Below are 21,965 nucleotides of genomic sequence, written 5' to 3'. Positions count from 1 at the left end.
ATGGCCAATCAGTCAGGAGAAGCCTTCTAATATTATTTCTGGTCGCCTGACATCAGCCTGCATCTGTGAAAAAAGGACATGCGATTAAAAAAAAAAGCAACTGTGGGTGCTTTTTTCAATACATTTCAATGGGGAGATACGTTTTGGTGTGGTTTTAAACATGCACTAAGGGCTCGTTTATACCAGATGTGTGTTGTGAAGGGTGTAGTGCCAATGGGGTTGATTTACTAAATGCAAATAGACTGTGCACTTTGCAAATTGGAAATTAAAAAAATAAAATAAAAAGCATTGTTGCTTGAACATGATTGGATGATCCAAGTCAGCAAAGCTTCTGCTCATTTACTAAGCTCTGGAGCAACTGATCTTGCAGTGCCCAACTGCACTTTGCAAAGGGCATATTTTATTTGCCTTTAGTAAATCAACCTCAATGGGGTTTCTTTACTAAAGGAAAATTCACTCTGCATTACAAGTGCACTTGGAAGTGTAGTCACTGTATATCTGAGAGGAATATTTGAAATGAGTGGAAGCTCTGCTGATTTTATCATCCAATCATGTACAAGCAAAAATGCTGTTTTTTATTTTTCTTGCATGTCCCCCTCAGATCTGCAGTGACTGCACTTTCAAGTGCAAAGTGGATTTGCCTTTTAGTAAATAAATCCCAATGCGTAATACTTTTTTTTTTTCAACTTTATTGAAATGTCAAGTTACAGATGAGCCAATTTTATTTACTGCAGTGGGTTGTGATGTAGTGTGTGACAATGTAGTGTGTTACAAAACATACATGTCCTACTTTTTTTCAGCACACATCTGAGCTGATATGGCAGTTTGCCCCATGTCTTATCTATGAGCTGGGACTGCATTGGGCAAGGCTACCTAGCCCAGCATATGGTGTAAATGGCCCCTTCAACACTCCATAGAATATTCCTCAAACATCAGAGCCACTTGTGTGATCCAGGGGGGTAGAATTTGGCTCAGCAGTACAGACCGAGTTAATTCTGAATTCCATGTGCCTTTTCCTGTGTGGGTGTTCCTCTGAATTTCGTTAATCCCAAGGACCTGCCCCCTGGCATTCTCCAAACTGCTTGCACATACAGACATTAGTGTGTGTCTTTTTTTTTCCCTTTTATTGCCACTTTGTCCCCTGGGTGTCCTAGAGGCTTAGTGGAGTGTAAACATGAAGTTCTCAGCACCTAACTGTCCCCTTCACACCTCTGCCTGGGAGAACATCTTCATGTATTTCTACTAAGCTGCAGCTCATCCTGGTGTCACCACCAGCCCGTTGGGACAGACCACAGGTGGAGAGGACCGCATTAACCAACGAGAGACAGGACCGCAAGCTGCAGTTCAACCGGATACTCAAAACTCAAAAAAGACTAAAAACTGTTGTTTAAACTCAGACATTATGGCCAATTCAGGAATTCAGCTCCTTGGCTATTTTCTGGCTTTGGGGGGATGGATAGGGATCATTTCTACCACAGCGTTACCTCAATGGAAGCAGTCGTCGTACGCAGGGGATGCCATTATCACAGCGGTGGGACTGTACGAGGGACTGTGGATGTCATGTGCCTCACAGAGCACGGGCCAGGTGCAGTGCAAAGTCTTCGACTCCCTGCTATCACTGGAGGGTACGTAGAAAATGGGGGCAATCCTGGAATCTTGGGTATGCCAATCCGGTCCTCAGGAACCGCTTAACCATTCACATTTTTACAGGTAAAATAATGGCAGATTTGGGCTCATGCACACGGGCATTAGAAATGTATTGATATTTACTGGCAGAAGGTAAAGAAACGCATACAATGATCTGTAATGTAATTCTGTATACACAAATATAAACATGTAAATGTCCTTATGGGTAAAAATCCATAAAATAATTCTTCTATTCCTTTTTTTCTACCAACAATTTCAGTTACATGGGTGCATTGATGCATGGACGGACACACACAATAATATAATATATATATTATATACACACACACACACACACACACACTATATTACCAAAAGTATTGGGATGCCTGCCTTTACACACACACACACACACACACACACACACACACACACGATCTTTAATTACATCTCAGTCTGGGTCCGAAGGGTTCAATATTGAGTTGGCCCACCCTTTACAGCTATAACAGCTTCAACTCTTCTGGGTAGGCTGTCCACAAGGTTTAGGAGTGTGTCTATGGGAATGTTTGATCATTCTTCCAGAAACGCATATGTGGAGTCAGGCAACGATGTTAGGCTGGCTCGCAGTCTCCGCTTGAATTCATCTGGTCGAGATCAGGATTCTGTGCAGGCCAGTCAAGTTCCTGCACCTTAAACTCGCTCATCCATGTCTTTATGGACCTTGTTTTGTGCACTGTAAGGGGCCCAAGCCCAACCACTGAAAAACAACCCCACACCATAATCCCCCATCCAACAGATGATTTGGACCAGCGCACAAAGCAAGGTCCATAAAGACATGGATGAGCGAGTTTGGGGAACTTGTCAGTAATTTGCTCCCATTTACCCACGTTTAGACGCTTAAATGTTCTTAAAAACCTTCGTAACCATAAAATTATTCTTTTGTTTCAGTCCCAACATTTATGTGCATTTAAAAATGTAAATTTACACAATAATACTGACCGCGGATGTAGAATTTAAAATTTTGATTTTACTCTTTGTATAAAATCACCGAGTGTGCAGCTGTGTGCATTGGCCCATAATAAACAATATTGCTGCAATGAAGTTTATAAAAATCTGTATACAGTACGATCGGAACAATTTTTTTTACACCCATGTGCATGAGCCCTTAAGAGATCACAGAATTGCCACGATGCAGAGTTTTTGGCCAACTGTAGCCAATATTTGACTGCCGATTAATGATAGTGGGTATTTCCAGCATGCTGAAAAATGTATTCAAAATGTTGATAAGTGTGTTATATGCTTATAAATGTTCATTATTGCTCATGAGTGCCCTCTATACACTATCCAGTTGTAATACTTAAATTGTTTTTCGTTTTTCCATGAATGTTGGTCATATGCAAAGAGCCAATAGTCCAGACCAGCTTACAAGACATTGGGTACTGCAATCAAGCCAGCAAAAGCAGATTTCTGATTGGTCTTTATGGGTTAGTGTGTTTTGCAGATCATCGCAGCCCTTACAAACCACTTTGACCTACAGGTAAGCCTAGATTAAGGCTTACCTGTAGGTCCAAGAAATATCTAGCTTGTTTACTAAAAGACAGTGACAGCTGTCTACGGCGAATGCGCCGTAGACAGCGGCACGCAGGCGCACTATCGCCGTTAGCAGCATGCCGCTGCTAACGGCGATATGCCATTAGTGCCGGCTCCCATGCGCATGCGCGGGAGTGACGTCATCGCTGCTCCGGCGCTGTGAGTGGCCGGAGCAGCGATACCCGGCAGAAGATGGATGCCCGGACTACAGGGGACAGCGGTGACATCGCTGGCTCCTGTGTCAGGTTATTGACACATAATGGGCTACTATGCTATGCATAGTAGTCCATTATGCTTTACCTTTGCAGGGAGACAAAGAGGAAGTAAATCCATCAGGGATTACTTCCTCTTTAAGAAGCCTTGATATATACCAACAATGGGGGGTGATTTACTAAAATTGGAGCAAATAGAATCTGGTGCAGCTCTGCACAGCAACCAATCAGCTTCCAGGTTTTATTGCCAAAGCTTAGTTCAGATAATTATAAATCCACTTATTTACTCAAACAGATAGTACAAATAACTGAACTCTCAGTTTATAACAGCCTAGGATTCGGACTGGGAAAGGTAGGTACAGCAATGTGAATTATTCAGTTAGGGGACCCAGCTGTACTGCAATGGATGTAAGTGAGGTCACCAATCTGGCTGGGCTGTCTGGATAACAAGACAAGGATTTCATGGTAGAAAAATCAGCTGACCTAAAATGCAATTTTTAATTCCCAAACCAAAAATACAGACTTATTTATATTCTCAGTGGGGAAATGGCACAGTAGCTCATAGCAAACAGATTTACGGTAGGTTTTTTTATGGTCAGATCAGTAAAGAATGATATCTGGTTGAGATATACCTTCTGTTCTGAGAAAAAGGGATTGTGGGTAGGAGGAATTGGTTTATCTGATATTTTTGTATGTATCTATACATTTTATTTCCTCATCTCGTGATAAAAAATAAAAAAAAATCCAAGCCTCCCACCCTCCTACCCTAGTGTGCTCAGTGCTGCCTGACAGGGTGGGCGAGACTACAGGCAGCGCTCCTGCTGTGTTTAATGCTGCCTGGCGGTGTAGAACCATGTCAGTCAGTCCGAGCCCAACAATCTAGCGGTGAACAGCTCGGCGAGTGCCCAACGATCTATTAACCCTTACTGTAGTACTACACACTCCGCCACTGACAAGGACATCATATTTTACACAAGAGGAGGGGGGAGGGGAGGACTCTGCACCTGAGCCTCCCAGAGTCGGCCCCCTTCAGACCCAGCGCAAAGGGAACGTCATTCCTGCTGTAGAAAAAGTACAGGAACAACGTTCCCATGCGTTCCTGCAGGGCTCAAGCCCTGGGTGTCACTATGTCTCCATGGGTTGAACAAAAAAAGTAATTGAGCGGTACAACTGTGAAAGAACAAAATCTTCATTATTGGGGATGTTGCAGGCAAGCCACCACTAGAAAATCTGGTATACAAGAGATCTAAGGAGCTGGCAGATACAACACTCTGATACCCATCCCAGAAACCACTGGTCAGGGCCAATAATTGGGCAGAAGGGGGGGGACTTCTACTCAAGCAATTGGTAATCTTTTCCAATCACAACTGTACTCCCCTGATGAACTGGATGGTCTGCAGCCTCGCCTTCATCTTCCCTCTCACTAGACCTAATGTGCCCTCCTCTCCCCTCTCGCTAGACCTAATGTGCCCTCGCTTCTCGGCATTTTGGCTAAGATCAAGTGTACGATCTGTTCTTATAAGTATCCAGAGGAGGCGCTGTTCTACTCCTGAGTGTGAGAGTAACACAGGACACATGCAAATCCAATGGTGTCATTGGACCTGGAAGGGTGGTTTGGCGGTGCCGGTGTATGGGCGCCAATGCTGGCGTCCGAGCCGTCTGGAAGGGTGCTCCTGATGGGGATGGGTGCTGCATGCGGTCTGACCCAGAGGGTCGGGTCCCTGGCCTTCTGGCCTTGATTGGGGTAGCTCTAGCTTGAGTCAGTTTTTCGGGAGAGAACACTGGCTCTTGTCTTGCTGGAGGGGGAGGTTAGTATTTCCCAAATGTAATTAGGTAGGAGTGATGGGAGCGACGGTGGGGCCTGATGGCAAAGGGCTCTCACCAAGCTTCCGGAACTTGAGGCCTTCCTGGCTGGAGTGGGGGCTGCTGTGGTCTGGGTTAGTCAATGTGCCCCTGAAGTGGCAGTTGAGGGGTGCCGTACAATCACTGAGTGAGGGTCACATTGATTTAAGGCACCATGGCCACTTCACCATACGCACTTTTGTTTTTACGCCTGCCTCTAGGGTCGAGACTTTTGGCTAGGACCACAGGAAATTTTTATTCCTGGCCGGAGGGCCTGGCCATTGTATTGCACAGTTTTCACTCTCCCACTTCCTTCTCCCACTTTCCTATTTATTTTACCCGTGTTGTCACTTTTTTGTACTTTTTTGTTAATGTGTTACATGTTTGTCACTGTGTGATGAGTAGGGTGTGGGACCTCAAGTATTACCCTGAAAGTCTTGGGAGGGGGTGGACATGGCCTTTTGACTTGGTTCACCTTCTCTCATGGGGTCTCCCTTCGGGGGAGCCCCACCTAGTACTTGGGTGGGTCTGTTTCGGCAGACCCTCCAGAGAAAGGGGTCCATCTGGTTTTGGCCAGATGGACCAAGTGAAGTACCTCTGTCCCCGTTTGGAGCCCAACGCCCTGGGGGATCAGGGTAAGGTCCTTCCCTAGTGGAGGACTAGTGTAACACCCGTTGCACATTTTACGTCACTCTTTATGTGCTTGTGCTTTTTTTTGCCACCGGTTGGAGTTTTTGGGTGTGTTTAACACGCCACTGGCTTTTCAAAAAAAAAAAAAAAAAACTAGACCTAAAGTGCCCTCCTCTCCCCTCTCACTAGACCTAAATGTGCCTTCTTCCCTCTCACTAGGCCTAATGCAACCATTGGTGTTTAGGGATATTTTGGCTTCCTGAGTGTGGCTCATTTTACAGCACCCACCCTTCTTCACCCTACCTAATCTCTATTACTAAATAGAGGCAAGAAAAGATTTGTAAGGTTTTGTCTCCTCACCTTATCTTGAGCACACAGGGATCCACTCCATATCCAAACTGTACGATTACAATAACATTTAAATTGGCAAACCATTTTAGCATTAATCCAATAATAATTCATCCAGGCGGTTCTTGTACATGAGAAATGTTGAGCATTGTGTAATGTTAGAAAGGAAATGAGCATGAATGCCAAAAGGCAGATCGGTCCCCACCTAAATCTGAATTTATGAGGGTCGGTGACAGCCACACCAGAAACTCATTCTCGTGAAAAATAACTTTTGAAAACGATATGCAGTATGATCATAAATATGCGATTATACTAAGAAAAACAGATGCGCTAGAGAAGGTTTCCATTACATGCTATCAGATTGTTACGAGTGTGCGGTATTTGTTAGATTTGTTACATTCTCCCCTATACATTAAAGTGTAAGGCATAGTTTTCTTTTCATTTTGTGTACCCCCCCCCCCCCTTCCAAAGCACCCACCCCCCATGTTGAGGGCACGTGGCCTGGTATGGGTTTTTTTTTCCTTTAGTTATGTCATCTTCCTGACAGGCTCCATGGCAGCCTACGTGTGGGTTAACCCCGTCCCTCATACCTCATAGGACCCTTATCCCATAAATCTTTGCTCCGGGCCAGAGTCTGTGGTTCCTTTTTGTCCTCCTCCTAGGATCAAGATGAGGTCTTACCTTTTCATGAATTTTTCCATAATCCAGGCCTGCTGGTGTGCATGGCGATACGTTGGTGGTTAGCGGTGATCCTCTCTGAAGTCCAGCAATCCTAGCTATTAGCAGGTGGACATGGGCCATAGGATGCAATGCCATAAAGAGCTTACTAGCCTGGCTATTGGCAGGCAAGCGGCAATATGACCAAATGTCCCAGCTTTAGCAGGAGGCCTTGTAAAAGGTCATGTGGTGGGTCAAGTGACACCACCCCAGTCCCAGGTCTGGTGCGGATCATGCCGCGGTGGTGGTAACGTACAAAGATATTAATTTTCTTATAGCAGCCGTATCGCTGCATTTTGTGTGTCTCCTTGTTTGCTATCAAGCTCCAGTGATTAACCATGGTGGCTGGAGCGCAGCTGTGTTGCAGCTCGCCATTTCAGGAAGTCTCCGGGACCCGTCTGCGTATCTGCAAGCCACGAACCAAGCCTCAGCTGGCGTGGTTCCGCCAAAATGAATGTGGTCACTCATGCACACGGCTGCCGGGTGGCAACGATTTCCAGTGCAGGCGTGCTGCGGGGCACGGTGCTGTCATCAACGGCAGCAGATTTAAATAGCTGTCAAAGCAGCTATTCCTTGGGCTTATGCAGCGGTTTCCCCAGGAACTGGTCTCCAATTTACAAGGTAAATAGCTTGCTGCAGGCTCCCTGGGTGCTGGCTGCTGGCTAGGTTTGTTATGTGCTCTCTCATGCCCATTGTCACTCCTGTTTCTCATAAGGCTTTAATGGTGCATTTCAGTTTCAAGCTGCCTTGCTATGGATCTGTCACCACCCACCCGTGGCCAACCCTTGTGCTGCAGGTAGGATTGAATTATTTTCTTCCTGTGATGTTTGGGTTCATTCATTTGGGAGCTCTTAACTTTTTTTCCACTCAGCCCTTCTAGGTCTGAACACCAAAACACAGCGCGCAAAAGGTAAAGACTGTCCTAGGTCTCAACATTGTCACTCCTCTTCAAGCTCCAGACATCATAGATCTCCCTCCAGATCGAGGCACCATCAGACAGTGAGGCAGAGATAGATGACCCTGGTGCAGGTTTTAAATTTGCCTTAGTACCACAGCTGGTCAAAGCTGTCAAAGAAGCTTTGAGATGGGAAGAGCCAGTGGAGGCACCCTCCAAACAGAGAAAATATTTTAAAGCGGAGGTCCACCCTAAAGTGGAGCTTCCGGTCATTGGAACCCTCCCCCCCTCCGGGGCCACAATTGGCACCTTTCAGGGGGGAGGGGGGTGCAGGTACCTGTACAGTACAGGTATCTGCACCCACTTCCGGCATAGATTCTGCAGAAGGTACGCCCCTTTCCGCAGAATCTACGCCCCTTCCCGAAGGTTCCCCCGCTGCCTGCTGGGAAACACACGGATCCCAGAGACAGCGGGGACTATCCTTATTGCGCAGCGTGACTCGCGCATGCGCAGTAGGGAACCGGGAAATGAAGCGCAAGGCTCCATTTCCTGATTCCCTTACCCAAGATGGCGGCGGCAGCACCTGAGAGACGATCGAGAGATCGGCTTCGGGTGCCGACATCGCGGGCGCGCTGGGCGGGTAAGTGTCATTATTTTAAAAGTCAGCAGCTGCAGTATTTGTAGCTGCTGGCTTTTAAAAAAAAAAAAAACCAAACAGCGGACTCCCGCTTTAAACACCTCAAAAAAGAATGCCCTAATTTCCCCTTTTTGGGTGAACTTGGCATAATAATTACCAATGAATGGGGTGGTGTTGAAAGGAAGAATTCCCTGTTAACACAGGTATCAAAGATGTACCCATTTAAAAGTGAGGATGTGAAACATTTGGAGTCGGCTCCTCTCATTGACGCAGCCCTAATGAGATTAGTGAGGCATGTCACACTCCCACTGGCAGACACTATCTTTTAGGGATGGCCTGGAGAGGAAAATTTATACTGATCTCAAGTGGTTCTACATTACAGAAGGTATGATCTGCAAACCAGCTCTAGTTCTCACAGCTCTTTCTAAAGCAATGGAAGTCTAGACGGACAACGTAGATGCTTCACCCCTTAATAGCAGGGGCCTCAGTTCTCCTAAGACTGGACAACACAATGGCAGTCTTATACATCAACAGACAAGGGGGTACTCACAGTCTCTCCCTGTTGAAGTCAGTAGAGCCCATCATGACCTGGGCCCAGAAGAACCTGGCCAACCTGACAGCTGTCTATCAGGCAGATTTTCTGTCAAGTTTCTCTAGACAACGAGTGGACTCTCCACCCCAAAGTGTTCAAGTGGGTCCTGCCCATGGGAATAATTCCGGAAGAAGACTTGTTCGCCTCCCCATGCACACTTCAGACTAGAGAAGTACTATATGAGGTCTCGTTGTCCCTAGGCTTTCTGTCGAGGCTCAGGATGGAAGAAGCAGAGATAGTGGCAATAGTCCCGTACTCACCAAACAGGCCATGGTTTCCCCTGCTGATGCAACTCAGCTTCTGGGATCCAGTTTCTGTGCCCTCTAGACCAGATCTCCTATCACAAGGGGTAACTCTACATCCATGCCCAGCCCATCTACATCTGATGGTCTGGTTCCTGAGAGGGGAAGGCTGGAGGCCCTAGGCCAGTGATGGCGAACCTTGGCACCCCAGATGTTTTGGAACTACATTTCCTATGATGCTCCACTACACTGCAGAGTGCTAGAGCATCATGGGAAATGTAGTTCCAAAACATCTGGGGTGCCAAGGTTTGCCATCACTGCCCTAGGCTGTCCAACTAGGGCCATCTCCACATTATTGAATGCCAGAAGAGCAGGCACCAACAGGGTCTACCTGAGGATTTGGACAACATTTGCAGACTACACCTCTTCCACTACAGGGTCTTGCAATAAACAAAGATACATGATATCCTTGGGCTACCTACAATCAGGCTTGGATCTCTCCTTGTCAGTCAGCTTGCTGCAGGTCCAAGTCTCTGCAATTTCTGCCTTTATGGGAATTTCCTGGGCTAGACACCCTCTTATGCAACAGTTCTTCAGAGGAGCAGTGAGGCACAGACCTCAGAAAAAGCCAAGATTCACATTGAAAGATGCCTTCCTGGTGGCTATAACATCAGCCAAGAGGGTCATCGAAATCAGCTCTCTGGGATGCAAGGAGCAATTTCTAACCTTTTTTCCCCCTCTGTGGGTAGTTTTGATTCCTATGTTGGGTTTAAACCTCAAAGTGCCATCTGTTTTTCACAACAATCAGGCGATTTCTCTTCCAACGTTCAGATCTACCAAAGATTCCAGTGTTTATCCACTAACTGTCAGTATCTAGAAGCTGCAGCTCCGTTGCGTCAGTCCGACCACCCGTTCGCTCTTTTCCATGGGAAGAATAGGGGAATGCATGCCTCTTCCAGATCTATCGCAGCATGGATTGTTCAGGTCATTCAGTGGGCCTACAAAGCCAAGGGCTTGGCCCCCCAGAAGTGGTGGCTGCTCACTCAACTAGAAGCGTGTCTACATCATGGGTGGCTTCATGTCACGTGGCTTCAGAAGTTATTTGCAAGGCGGCCTCATGATGTTCTATTAACACGTTCATGGCGCACTACTGCGTAGAGCCAGCCTTGTTGTCTTTTGTTAAATTTGGTTTACAGATCTTGTTGATGGTGCCAATTAAACCTTTTTTCTTTTCCCCAGCACTTTACTTACCTGGGTGTGCATGGCTAGTTATTTCCCACACATAGGCTGCCATGGAGTCTGTCAGGAATATGGAAAATTTCTATCAAATACTTACCGTAATTTTCCTTTCCTGATGGACTCCATGGCAGCAGGAGTTCCCTCCCAGTGGCTGGAGTAGGCTAAATTATGGAACACGGCCTCTGGCTTGGAGCAAAGATTTATGGGAGAAGGGGCCTATGTGGTATGAGGGGGCGGGATTAACTCACATTTTGGCTGCCATAGACTCCATCAGGAAAGGAAAATTACAGTATTGCATAGAAATTTTCAGTTTTTGCTGCAGCAGGTTCTATACACAGTATAGATGCATCACTTTTCAGGCAGACTAAGGGGACCCCCAGCACAACATTTAAAGTAATTTTTAATCTTTCACTTTAAGTGGGGTTCCCACGCTGTTTTTTTTATACATTTTGGCATGGGGTTCCCCTTAAAATTCATACCAGACCCAAAGGGCCCCCACGCTGTTTTTTTTAAATTTATTTTTATATTTTTGTATTGCTCACATTGTTTTGTTTACATTTCCTCATTGGCTTCCCCGATGACGAGTCATCAGTTGTTAAGGACATGGTGGTATGCTTCCCAGCCCGCTGCTCAACAATCAGCTATTCTTCACACAGAATTCAAATGAGTCGATAATTTTTTGACCGATCCAAATTCTAATCGTTCAGAAAATTTGTAATTCATTAGAATATAAACAAAATCAATTTTAATGGATTTCAACCATTTCATTTGAAGATGGATACATCAATCTCAGATTAACCAAAAATTTGTCCGAATTTGTATTCAGACCAAAACAAATTGCACATGTCTAGTTCCTGTCAGTGTGTAACTGAGCACTCATACAAGGTATGAGCACACAGCTTACACACAGAGTCTGCAAGAGCCCTGCATAGCACCCATGATCATTCCTACACACCTTAAGAGAACCTTTGCTGGAGCAATGGGAATATCTTCACTTGTAGAGGTGGGCAGGACTACAAATAAAATAGCAGCAAAGGGCAGGAGGACCATACAGGTAGAAATAGATGAGTGGAATGCTGTCTGTCTGTGGAGCAGTGGCCCAAGAGTTCTTGAGAATATCCAAGGAGCCTGCCTAAAAGGTGTGTTGACCGGTAAACACTTTAAGAGAAATCCTGCCTTGCCATGGTGTGCCATAGATGGGCAGCACAGGCTTAATGGTCAGCATTTTTTCCTTGCAAATGGGGAAAAGCAACACTCCAGGTGAGCGACGGGTTTACAGTTCTCACTTGTAGGTGCCTGCCCGTCTCATTATCACGGACATTTTAAAGAAGGAGGATGGCTGCATACCACAGTGGAACACTTTCCAATAGCAAGGAGTTTATCCCAAACAATATCGGCAAGACGCAGCACAAGATAAGGAGATGTTGACGTGTTTCACACAACAAGGTGCTTAATTTATGCACTTTGTTGTGTGAAACGCGTCAACATCTCCCGTATTGTCTTGCCGATTTTGTTTGGAATAAACTCTTTACTATTGTAAAGTGTCCCGCTGTAATGTATAGCCATCCTCCTTCTGTTCAACTTCTTCCTTGCAGCACTAGGGTGCCCAATTTAAGTCATTGTCAGGACACTACGTGGAGATTGCATGGTTTCCCTGAGCTTGTGTGGGTTTCCTCCCGCACCAAAAAAAAATGTTTGGTCCTAGCTAAACTGGCCTTAACATGTGTATGTATGCATGTGAGCTAGAGACCTTATATTGTAAGCACTTCAAGGGCAGGGACTGATGTGAATGTACAAGCACTCCATAAATTGCCGGTGCTACACAAATACCTGTAATAGATAAATAAAATATATTATTAAAAGCCGCATTATTAATGAGGTTTAGACCTGATTAGAATCTTTAGTGAGCATGGACATTAAAAATGCTACTATTTAGAAAGCATACTGTTAATTTCCCTTCTTTTTCCCCATTCCCGTCTTAAAAAAGAAAGGCCCCACATAAAATCTAATTAAACTGCCAACAATCCAACTTCTGTAGACAAATCCTGTAATATTAGCTAATGACTTTCCCATACTGCACAATGCATTTTGGGTCAACCCCTAGCCCCTGTGCCAGCGTCCCCTTTCACTATCAGGTTCACCAGATCTCAGATCCGTTTTGGCATTTACTTAAAAATTGTAATTCCGCTATGAAAGTTCAGGCAATTCTGAAAGGGAGGAATTAGAAAAAACAAAGAGATTATTTCACATGTGAGACAGAAGAATGTATTTCTTCCAAAATGGCACAAATAGTTCCAGTATAATACTCTGCTGTGATGTTGACAAGGGACGCATAATTAGCCACAATTTAATTATATCTGAAAAAAAAAATGGGCAAATTCCTGGAATGTTTTGTAAGGAGGCGATATCGCGTAGAATTCACAGGACCGGGGTAATAGGAGCATGTGACATCAGATAGAAGGAACCATACTAGAGTTCCTAGGGCTCTTTTATTCTTTAAGTAACATATAATGATGCTGGTTATTACTGTTGTAGCATGAATAGGAGTGTAGCCAAGCCTTAACATCAAAGGAATGGCCCACAGTCTCAGGAGGCCCTCTTGGGAGCTTTTATTTTAATTAGTCCCCAAATGGCAATCTTGGAACTGACCAGAAAGCTTAGCATTTAGTTATTTTTTTCCAGAATTTACAGAGACCTGCATATCATTTAGTTGTTTAAAGGAGCTCAGCTGGGCTTATGTAGTACTACTCCAGCAGGAGCCGCTGAATAGATTCCCAGGGCAACTTTCCCAGTATTTGCCTGCAGCCAGGCACATAGTCACAGTTGCTCTTTTGGCTCAATGAACAATCCAGGGGTATGCTTTTTCTGATGCTTTATTGTAGAGCAGGTTTCATGGAACCCTAGGGTCCCTCCAGAGATTGCTAGGGGTTCCATGAGCAATTTCTGACTCTCATTTAGGTTCCCATTGACACCAGGGCCGTCTTTAAGGCAGGGCAAAAGGGGCAGCTGCCCTGGGCCCTGTCGTTGTGGGGCCCAAAGCAGCTGCCTCATACTTGCCAACTATACCAGTTATAATTCCATTGTCCGTTGAAGTTTTAGTCTGCTGTGTCCTGATATCTCAGCGTTAAGTGCTGGTACTAATGCTGCTCAGCTCTGCCCTGTTGTTGTGTACAGATGTCTCACCTGCAGGCCCTGTGTTTACATGTAAATAACCGGCATCCATATGTAAATAGTGGCGGCATTCATAAGTAAATAGCTGCGGCTTTGATATGTAAATAAAGGCAGCATTCATATGTATATCATGTTCCCCTGCAGTGAGGAGATGATGTGCTGTAACCTCTAGCAACCAGTGAGCAATATTACTGTACAGTAATCTCTAGCAACCAGTGAGCAATATTACTGTACAGTAATCTCTAGCAACCAATTAACAAGCAGAAATCATGTGCTGTAACCTCTAGCAACTAATCAAAGAGCTGTAATGTGTGCTGTAACCTCTAGCAACCAGTCAGTAAGCAGTAACGATATGCTGTAACTGCTGGCAACCAATCGCAATTGCTGCCTGATCTGATACAGTGAACTAATTTTAAGTCTAGCTGCTATTTATTGTATTCCTCAGAGCAGGTGGAGAGTGAAATTGCATTGGGGGGGGGGGGGGGGTCCAAGAAAATGTTTGCCCAGGGTCCAATCAATATTAAAGACGGCCCTGATTGACACCATTTTTTTTTTTTAGCTATCTGTAAGGGGGTAATTCTTCCCAGTAACCACAAAGTGTAGGGAGCATTCTTTTCCATAGTAATAGTAATTTTTATAGGGGTTCCCCGAGAATAAAAAATTTGAAGGGTTCCTTTGTGTTGAAAAGATTGAGAAAATCTGTTATAGAATTTGAACAGGTTCAGGGTAACTGTGGGATACTCCACTAACTTTTAGTAATGAACTTGAGGACACAAAGCCTTCACCTAGTAAGGGGAGTAAGGGTTCTTGCTTGCAAATAAATATTGGACCACGTTTTTCAGAAACACTTTAGTGAATTCCCTTTAGGTACAACTAACTAAATTGCAAAAGCAGCAGCAGTAAGGCAAACAAAAATCCTTGCTTGCAGCAAATAGCGGTCTGAACTTTTTCAGTAACACTTGAAAATGTTAAACTTTCTCTTAAGGATCTGAGCAGGGTCCTTGCACAAGCAGTTAATGGACTGAGCTCATCAGAACACCATACACAATAGCCCATGTGGATAAAACTGAATCTAGCACAAGAGTGATGGCAGTAGCACACAGTCTCAGGGATCTCCTGTATTTACTAATGTCCTTGAATAGTTGGTTGCCTCCTTCCAATATCTCTATTCCAGTGATACCAATCTAGATCCTCAGACTATAAATGCCTCAGTAAGCTCCAACAACTTTCAACAGGACAAACCCCCGAGTTAACCCAGCTGGGACCTCCATAAACAGCAGATACATAGCATGTTAGCTCAGGAGGAAAACATCCCCCCAGGCCGGGATCTCCTCCTCAGGGAGGAGAGACTTCTGTTCCAGGTCTCATAGTATTTATACACACTCCCAGCCATCACCTTGGCACCTCTGTCCAGAGATTGGCCAGGGCTGCATCAATATGAAGGGGTTGATTTATTTGACTCTCCTTGCCACTATCATCCAGAACATTTCCAGACAGACAGGGGGAAGCAGTCAACCATGCAGCCAGTGAAACACAGAACAGACCAAAATAATCACACACAGCTCACTGATTACAATGAGCCCAGAACTAAATTGACCTAACCTAGCACCTATATAGGGGGGTGCTACATTTGCATGATAGAGCATTCAACAATACTCTATTGGGGCCATGCCCCAAGGACAGTTGGATCATGTATGATGAACCATTCTCTTAAAGGATCAGTCCACCCTAAAATGTTTTAGTTTTTGATGTGCCTACTCCAGAGTTAAATACACTGACAATGTATTGTTTCTTTCTGGGACTTTATAAGTTACCAGGTCTGCACACTTACTTTGACCATTATGAGGATTCCAGCCTTTTATGTGTAGCACTGACCCCCGAAGGAACGGCTGAATTATTTGGGCTTACAGTTACCTTCTTGACCTCGTATGTGTCTAGGCGTTTCCCGAGGTAGATGGCCCAAGAACTGCAGAGACTGACGCCAGATCCACTTAAAAGGATTTTTAAGTGCAAAAATAGTTAACGAACACTGTCTCTCAACGTAGGGTTAGAGGGTTTAGATAAGAAAGTCTGTTACTCTTAGTGCCAAGTCAATTCAGGAAAAGTCTCTCACATTATAAAATCCAGAGAATAGCCATTCACAGCTGGATCCTCACCCTTATTGGATAGTCCTTCTCTCACCAGGCCTAGCAGCCAACAGGGCGCACAAATCTGCCACAGACTTGTTGTAGAACACGTGAGTAAAAGTCTCTGCCACAGACTTGTTGTAGAACACTTGAGTAAAACTGAAAGTTTGTAGACAACTCGGAGAACTCTCGTATGGTACCAGTGTCTTGCAGCCGGTCCGGCGATACCACACGAGATCATATTCACTTGGGGTCTTTCAACTTATCCAGGCTCTTGTTGAGAAACCAACCTTTGCATGGCCTTCTCCCGAAGAGTCCTCTCCTGGATACCTTCACAGTTGCTGGGCCTCTCCACTAACCGAGACGGCACCAGACCACCTCTGAATCCTTCTTTCAGTTTCATTGCCTCGGGCTAGCTAGCCCCGAGACTTGTAGTCGGGTGGATCCGCACCCAAGGCCATGAGAGCCCCAGGGGCTGGTCAGGAGGACCAGGTCCAACAGTCAGAAAGCACTTCTGGACCGGAACCCCTAAACACGTGACATCCACACCTTAAGTACCCTCTCCCAGAATACACAGCAAGAGTGACACTCCCACTGGGCTGGTTCTGAGAGAGAATAAAACTCAATGCGACCAACTAGACTGCGTTCTACACCCTGCCAGGGATGACAGCACCACCTATGGTCAGGCAGAACACCATGCAGTCCAGTCAGACTGGTGCTGAGGTCAAAATTTTGAGTAAATAAACCCAAAGCCAAACTGCGGTTCAAGGGTAAAGTTAAATGACAAAACACATAGCCAGGGCTGGACTGGGACAAAAATTTGGCACTGGACTTCATCCAGACTGGCCCACTTTAATTTTGCAAACACGCAAAAAACAGTATATAAACTGTATGCAATTGCGCAAAAAAGCCCCCAGAGAGCCCCCCTTACATCAGGGTCCCCAGAGAGCCTCCCCCTTACATCAGGGTCCCCATATAGCCTTCCCCTTACATCAGGTTCCCCAGAGAGCCTCCCCTTACATCAGGGTCCCCATATAGCCTTCCCCTTACATCAGGGTCCCCAGAGAGCCTCCCCTTACATCAGGGTCCCCATATAGCCTTCCCCTTACATCAGGGTCCCCATATAGCCTTCCCCTTACATCAGGGTCCCCAGAGAGCCCCTCTTACATCAGAGTCCTCAGAGATCATCCGCCTTACATCAGGGTCCCTAGAGAGCCAACCCCTTACATCCAGGTCCCCACAGAGCCCCCCCCTTACATCCGGGTCCCCACAGAGCCCCCCCTTACATCCGGGTCCACAGAGAGCCCCCCCTTACATCAGGGTCACCAGAAAGAGGGCAGGTAGTGGGCCGGGACCCTGTGGTTGGGGACTCCTGGACTGAATCTGGGCTATGGGCCCCAGAATCGGGGCTATAGCCCCAAAAGTCCCCCCCCCAGCGATGCCACTGGCTGTCACTGAAACCGGCCCACTGAGCCATCGGCCCACCGGGAAACTCCCTATAGTCCCTATGGCCAGTACATGCCTGCACATAGCGCATGCTCTTCAGGAGCCGGCGCTACACATGATACAATTTTTTTGATGAATAGAACATGCCCTATCTACACAAAAAGAGGGCAGGAGTACCCCATACTCTCAAGTGGACAGGAACGCAAACTAAATGTCAGATATACAGTGAAAAAAAAGCTTACGTCCTTGCTTTATGAAATTAGAAAGAGAAACTGCCTCTAACAGAGTTTATTTAGGAAATGGATGTACTCTTTCCATGCCCCCAGATATGAAGACCATTCAGAATTTTTATGTCAAAAATGCTTAAAACCAGAATTGTTTTAACCCCCCCCCCAACAATGCTTTTTCTTTCAAATGGCTTTTCGAAATAGCAAATGAGATAATTAAAGCCCGATTCCAGGTTTCATTTAACTTTAGTTTGTTTGGACCAAGGTGGTCCAAATTGACTATTTCCTTCAGTAATCCATGCTATAAGCATATTGTGATATCAGCTGATTCTCCACCTCAACCAATCACAGGAAGCTTTTTATTCAGTAATAAAATACAAAGCTTCCTGCGAACGGCTGAACAGCATTTAGTAAAATGAGAATTAATTTATTTCATACCTCGCCCAAATGAATATAAAAAAAAAAAAATGGTGTAATCAAATAGTGTTCAAATATAAATATAAATTTTCAATAATAAAGTCCATAAGCCACCACCGACGATTCTTCAATCAAGTGCACAGTGATGAATGAATTCAGTGACCGGAATAGAAAGTGCCGTCTTCCACCAGTTTTAGGCAAACATCCAACTCACCAGATTGATCGGACACCCATGACAGCTGTCAGATAAGCAGAAAGATATGTCAAGATGTATCCACCAATGTAGACGCCTCTCACCAGCAATGCAGCCACTAGCCAGACGGTATTTATTAAGTAAAGGAAAAAACTCATAGAGTAACTTGTAGCCATTTATTCGTAAAAAATCATTCCAATAAAAGAGCACATAAAAACGGTGCCAGTACACCAAGCTGCGTTCCACCTGCACTCCAAAACAATGGCAGAAGTGACACACCATTTATTGCGTGTGTATATAAAAGGCAGGTGTCCCAATACTATTGGTAAAATAGTGTACATCGGTATGTTCTGGCAGTGGCCCGGGACTTCTGGTCCCATTCCTGGAACAAAATCAAGTCAAGATAAATGCTGTTCAGCTATTTGCAGGAAGCTTTGTATTTTATTACTGAATACAAGGCTTCCTGTGACTGGTTGAGGTGGAGAATCGGGTAGATGATGTCACAATATGATTACATGCGAGAACCCCAGCGGTGGCTCCCACAACCAGCTGTGTCCAGGGCCGATCACTGTGATTGCTGCATGAGAGATTAAATGCAAGTGTCCATGATTAGCTGTGGGGACCGGCAGCCTCCCATTGCTTTTAGTGGGGTTGCCTCCCACATCTAATCGCGGGGACCCCTGCTGGATTCCTTGCAGGTGTAAGCCAAGGTTCACATTGGTCTTATTTGACATGTCAAATTGCATGCCAAATCGGCAGCTATTGTATGGCACCGTCCAAAAAGTATTTCCTGTACTACTTTTGGTGACTTCGGGGGGCGATTTGTATAGACATCTGTGTCAAATCGTCCAAGAAGTCAGACTGAATTGCCGGGTTGAACTCGTGCAAGTTCAGCTACACTTGCACCATTTCTAACCTGTAGCAATGTGAACCTAGGCTAAATTTACCCTTATTGCTTATTCCTTATAAGCCGTTTTTGGCCAGGAGAGAGTTCCTGACCACCAGCTATACCAGAACGAGTTAAGTTGGCCACACACTAGCAGGTTTTTGACTGAACATTCATACAAAAATTCAAAAGTACTTAAAAATTTCATTTGCTTTCAACATTCGGTGTTAAAAATAAATGAATACGGCATACACTTTCAGAAATTTGTTCATTGGAGAAAAGTCTTCCATCCTGCTCCTTCGAACTTTGTCACTGTGGTCAGAAGAAAACATTAATTTGACCCAAACGATGATCGGAAAATAATGAATGAACATTCTTAAAATTAAAAATTTTGAAGAAAACTAGCATGTGGCTAGCATTAGAGCCAAAGCTTTACGGTCATGTGACTGCATATAAAAACGCAGGTCTTGTGCAGTCAAGACCTTCGTCACTGGCCCCTGACGTGGTATGTTATGTGTACACCACTTGCTGAATAAATCCTTTCTTCACTGGAGTGCAGTCTTCTGTGGACATAGTGTGTGGGAGTCAGAACAACCCATTCTGTGGAAGAAGGCGCCAGCAGGGCTTAGAGAGCGGCGTCTTTCTTTTACATGTGCTCTAGTGATGGTTGCATGACATTTCTCAAGGAAAGTTTCCTGATGGTGACATTATTGGACCATGCCTGTGTAATGTTGCTCTTCAGGACTTCTCCAGAGCCTCTCCCATCCTCTATTCATGCGTCTGGCCTCTTTCAGGATGCTGGGCACCTGAATTACAGTGGCGGGATGTTTTTTTGAAGCACCTGATTAGAGCCATAGGCTCTAACAGGCTTCAAAATGGGGTGGGCTTGTGGCACAGAGCATTGCGCTACGAACCCTCCCAGGTGTTACGACAGTGAATGAATATTCGCTGTTGCAACTCTGATCCCTCTCCCGGCCAATCAGGAAGTGGGTCTGATACCAATCACCCGATTGGCTGAAAGGACAGGCGATCCTATTGGATGCCTAGGAGGAGGGGTGAAACGCACGGTGGAAGTGGGGAGGAGAAGAGAACACGGGATCCGCTACCCGATGCAGATGGATGTCCGCCGATGCCCGATCCCTGCCACTCCTTGATGTCCGCCACTGCCCGATCCCCATCGCTCCTTGATGTCCGCCACTGCCCGATCCCCATCGTTCCTTGGTGTCCACCACTGCCTGATCCCTGCCGCCTAGATGGGGTAAGTGGACCGATCAGCAGACAGTGAACGGGAGAGGGCACCTCAAAACCACAAGCCGCCATTGCTCCTAACCCGCTTGTATTGAATTGTATTGTTGCTGTATTGTCTCCCTTCATATTTTAAAACACTGTGCAAACTGTTGGCGCTATATAAATTCTGTATTATTATAATAATAATAATAATAATAATAATAATATGTACTGAAATGGCCACTTGTGGATGGCATTGGAAGCTCATGTGACAGCTTGACAATGCACAAGAACATTTGGGATATAGGGACAGAGTGTAGTCACCCTATTACAGAAATAACAGTGACATCATTGTTATATCGAGCATAGCCTGTACAGAGAGCAGAGCTGTGGGAGGCGGCCAGCAGACACAATCCACTACAGGAAACTACAGGAAGGGGCGGAGACAAGACCAGTCATCCTGCACAAGGAGAGAGAGCAGCAGTGAGCGGTCTTTATTACAGGAAGCTCCTGCACAGAGGGAAAGTCTCATATTGGAATATTGGAATACTGTACAGATCTGGAAAAAATACATAAAGCAAACCAAGATTCAAGGAAGACTTGGTTAATGACAAATGTATTTAGACAATATTTGCTTTTCCTTGCTTTAGCCTTAACTTTTATGTTGGAATGGTTGCTTCTTATTTAAAATTTAGTCACAGGGGAAAACAAATAGAAAAAAGTATAGTAGCAAAAAAAAAATTATTTTAATTTAAAAAAACATTGTGGGCAGGTGCTCTTTTCACATGGTGCAGTGGTAGCTTCCTTCCTGTATTTGTCTACACTCTCTGTGGTTCTTATAGGAAAGCTCTCATGTCTTCTGTCTTACCAATCACTGACTTTAATTTTCCCTCTCCCCTCTGCAGTTCATATCCAGACAATCCGGGCTCTGATGGTGATTGCTATGCTTCTGGGCTTCATCGGAATAATCATCAGTGTTGTGGGCATGAAATGTACCAAAGTGGGTGACAATAATCCCATCGCCAAGGACAGAATTGCTGTATCTGGAGGAGCCCTTTTCATTTTGGCAGGTAATGTAATGAAAGAGTACCTCCATTTTTTTGGGGGAGAAGAAAAACATTCCCCTCTGGGTGATCGATGTGCATTCCAGGGATTTTACTAAACTTTGTAGCAGATCCCTACCTTTTGTTGTTCTGAAGAATTTTGTGAATAAAAGGGTCTGGTTCATTATAATCAATTGGTGCACCCTCAGTGTTCTAATGAGGAAAGGTAAATGGTCTCCATCCTTTTAGAAGTAATTAACCCCAGTGAAGCATCTCACTCCCCAAAACTGAAATTTCTTAGTTGCAGACTTCTGGGAAAATCAGTGAGCCAATCATACAAGCCCAAATCGATAATTCTAGAGGTGTTCTATAACTCAACGGTGTACAGAAAACATCCAAGTTGCCATATTGGGCACAATTCACTACGCAATATTTTACTGCATAAGAGTATGCGGTAAAGTACCGCACAGAGTTCTGAAAAAAATAATCCGTGTAATTCACGAAGAAACTGATATGATGCTTTTCCAAAACAAGTGCAAGGTAGGCAGCAATTTAGTCATGGCTGGTATGGCATGGCTTCTCTGGGTTGAGAGCTCAAGGTACCCTATAAGTTGCATATAAAGCTCCATGATAAATGGCTTGGATAACCTGAACTGCTT

The 21,965-nt window shown here is 45.1% G+C and overlaps 1 protein-coding gene across 2 annotated transcripts in view; it reads left to right on the top strand.

Annotated features, from left to right (window-relative positions):
• The first annotated feature begins 1,077 nt into the window (after window positions 1-1,077).
• Window positions 1,078-21,965, top strand: part of CLDN19 (claudin 19) — a 40,183-nt gene continuing 19,295 nt past the window's right edge. Inside the window, exons 1-2 of one of the 2 annotated variants that reach the window (XM_077457928.1) lie at window positions 1,078-1,625; window positions 21,169-21,333. In XM_077457928.1, the coding sequence (XP_077314054.1) occupies window positions 1,403-1,625; window positions 21,169-21,333 (388 nt within the window). In that variant the 5' untranslated portion in view covers window positions 1,078-1,402. The remainder of the gene's footprint in view (window positions 1,626-21,168; window positions 21,334-21,965) is intronic. The other variant, XM_077457927.1, reaches the window with a different exon arrangement.

Source organism: Lithobates pipiens, unplaced genomic scaffold (assembly GCF_037356315.1).
Source record: "Lithobates pipiens isolate NorthernLeopardFrog02 unplaced genomic scaffold, aLitPip1_a1.2 Scaffold_27, whole genome shotgun sequence".
In the NCBI taxonomy this organism is placed as follows: Eukaryota; Metazoa; Chordata; class Amphibia; order Anura; family Ranidae; genus Lithobates; species Lithobates pipiens.
Note: the sequence above shows the minus strand (reverse complement) of the source record. Positions and strands in the feature narration are given on the sequence as shown.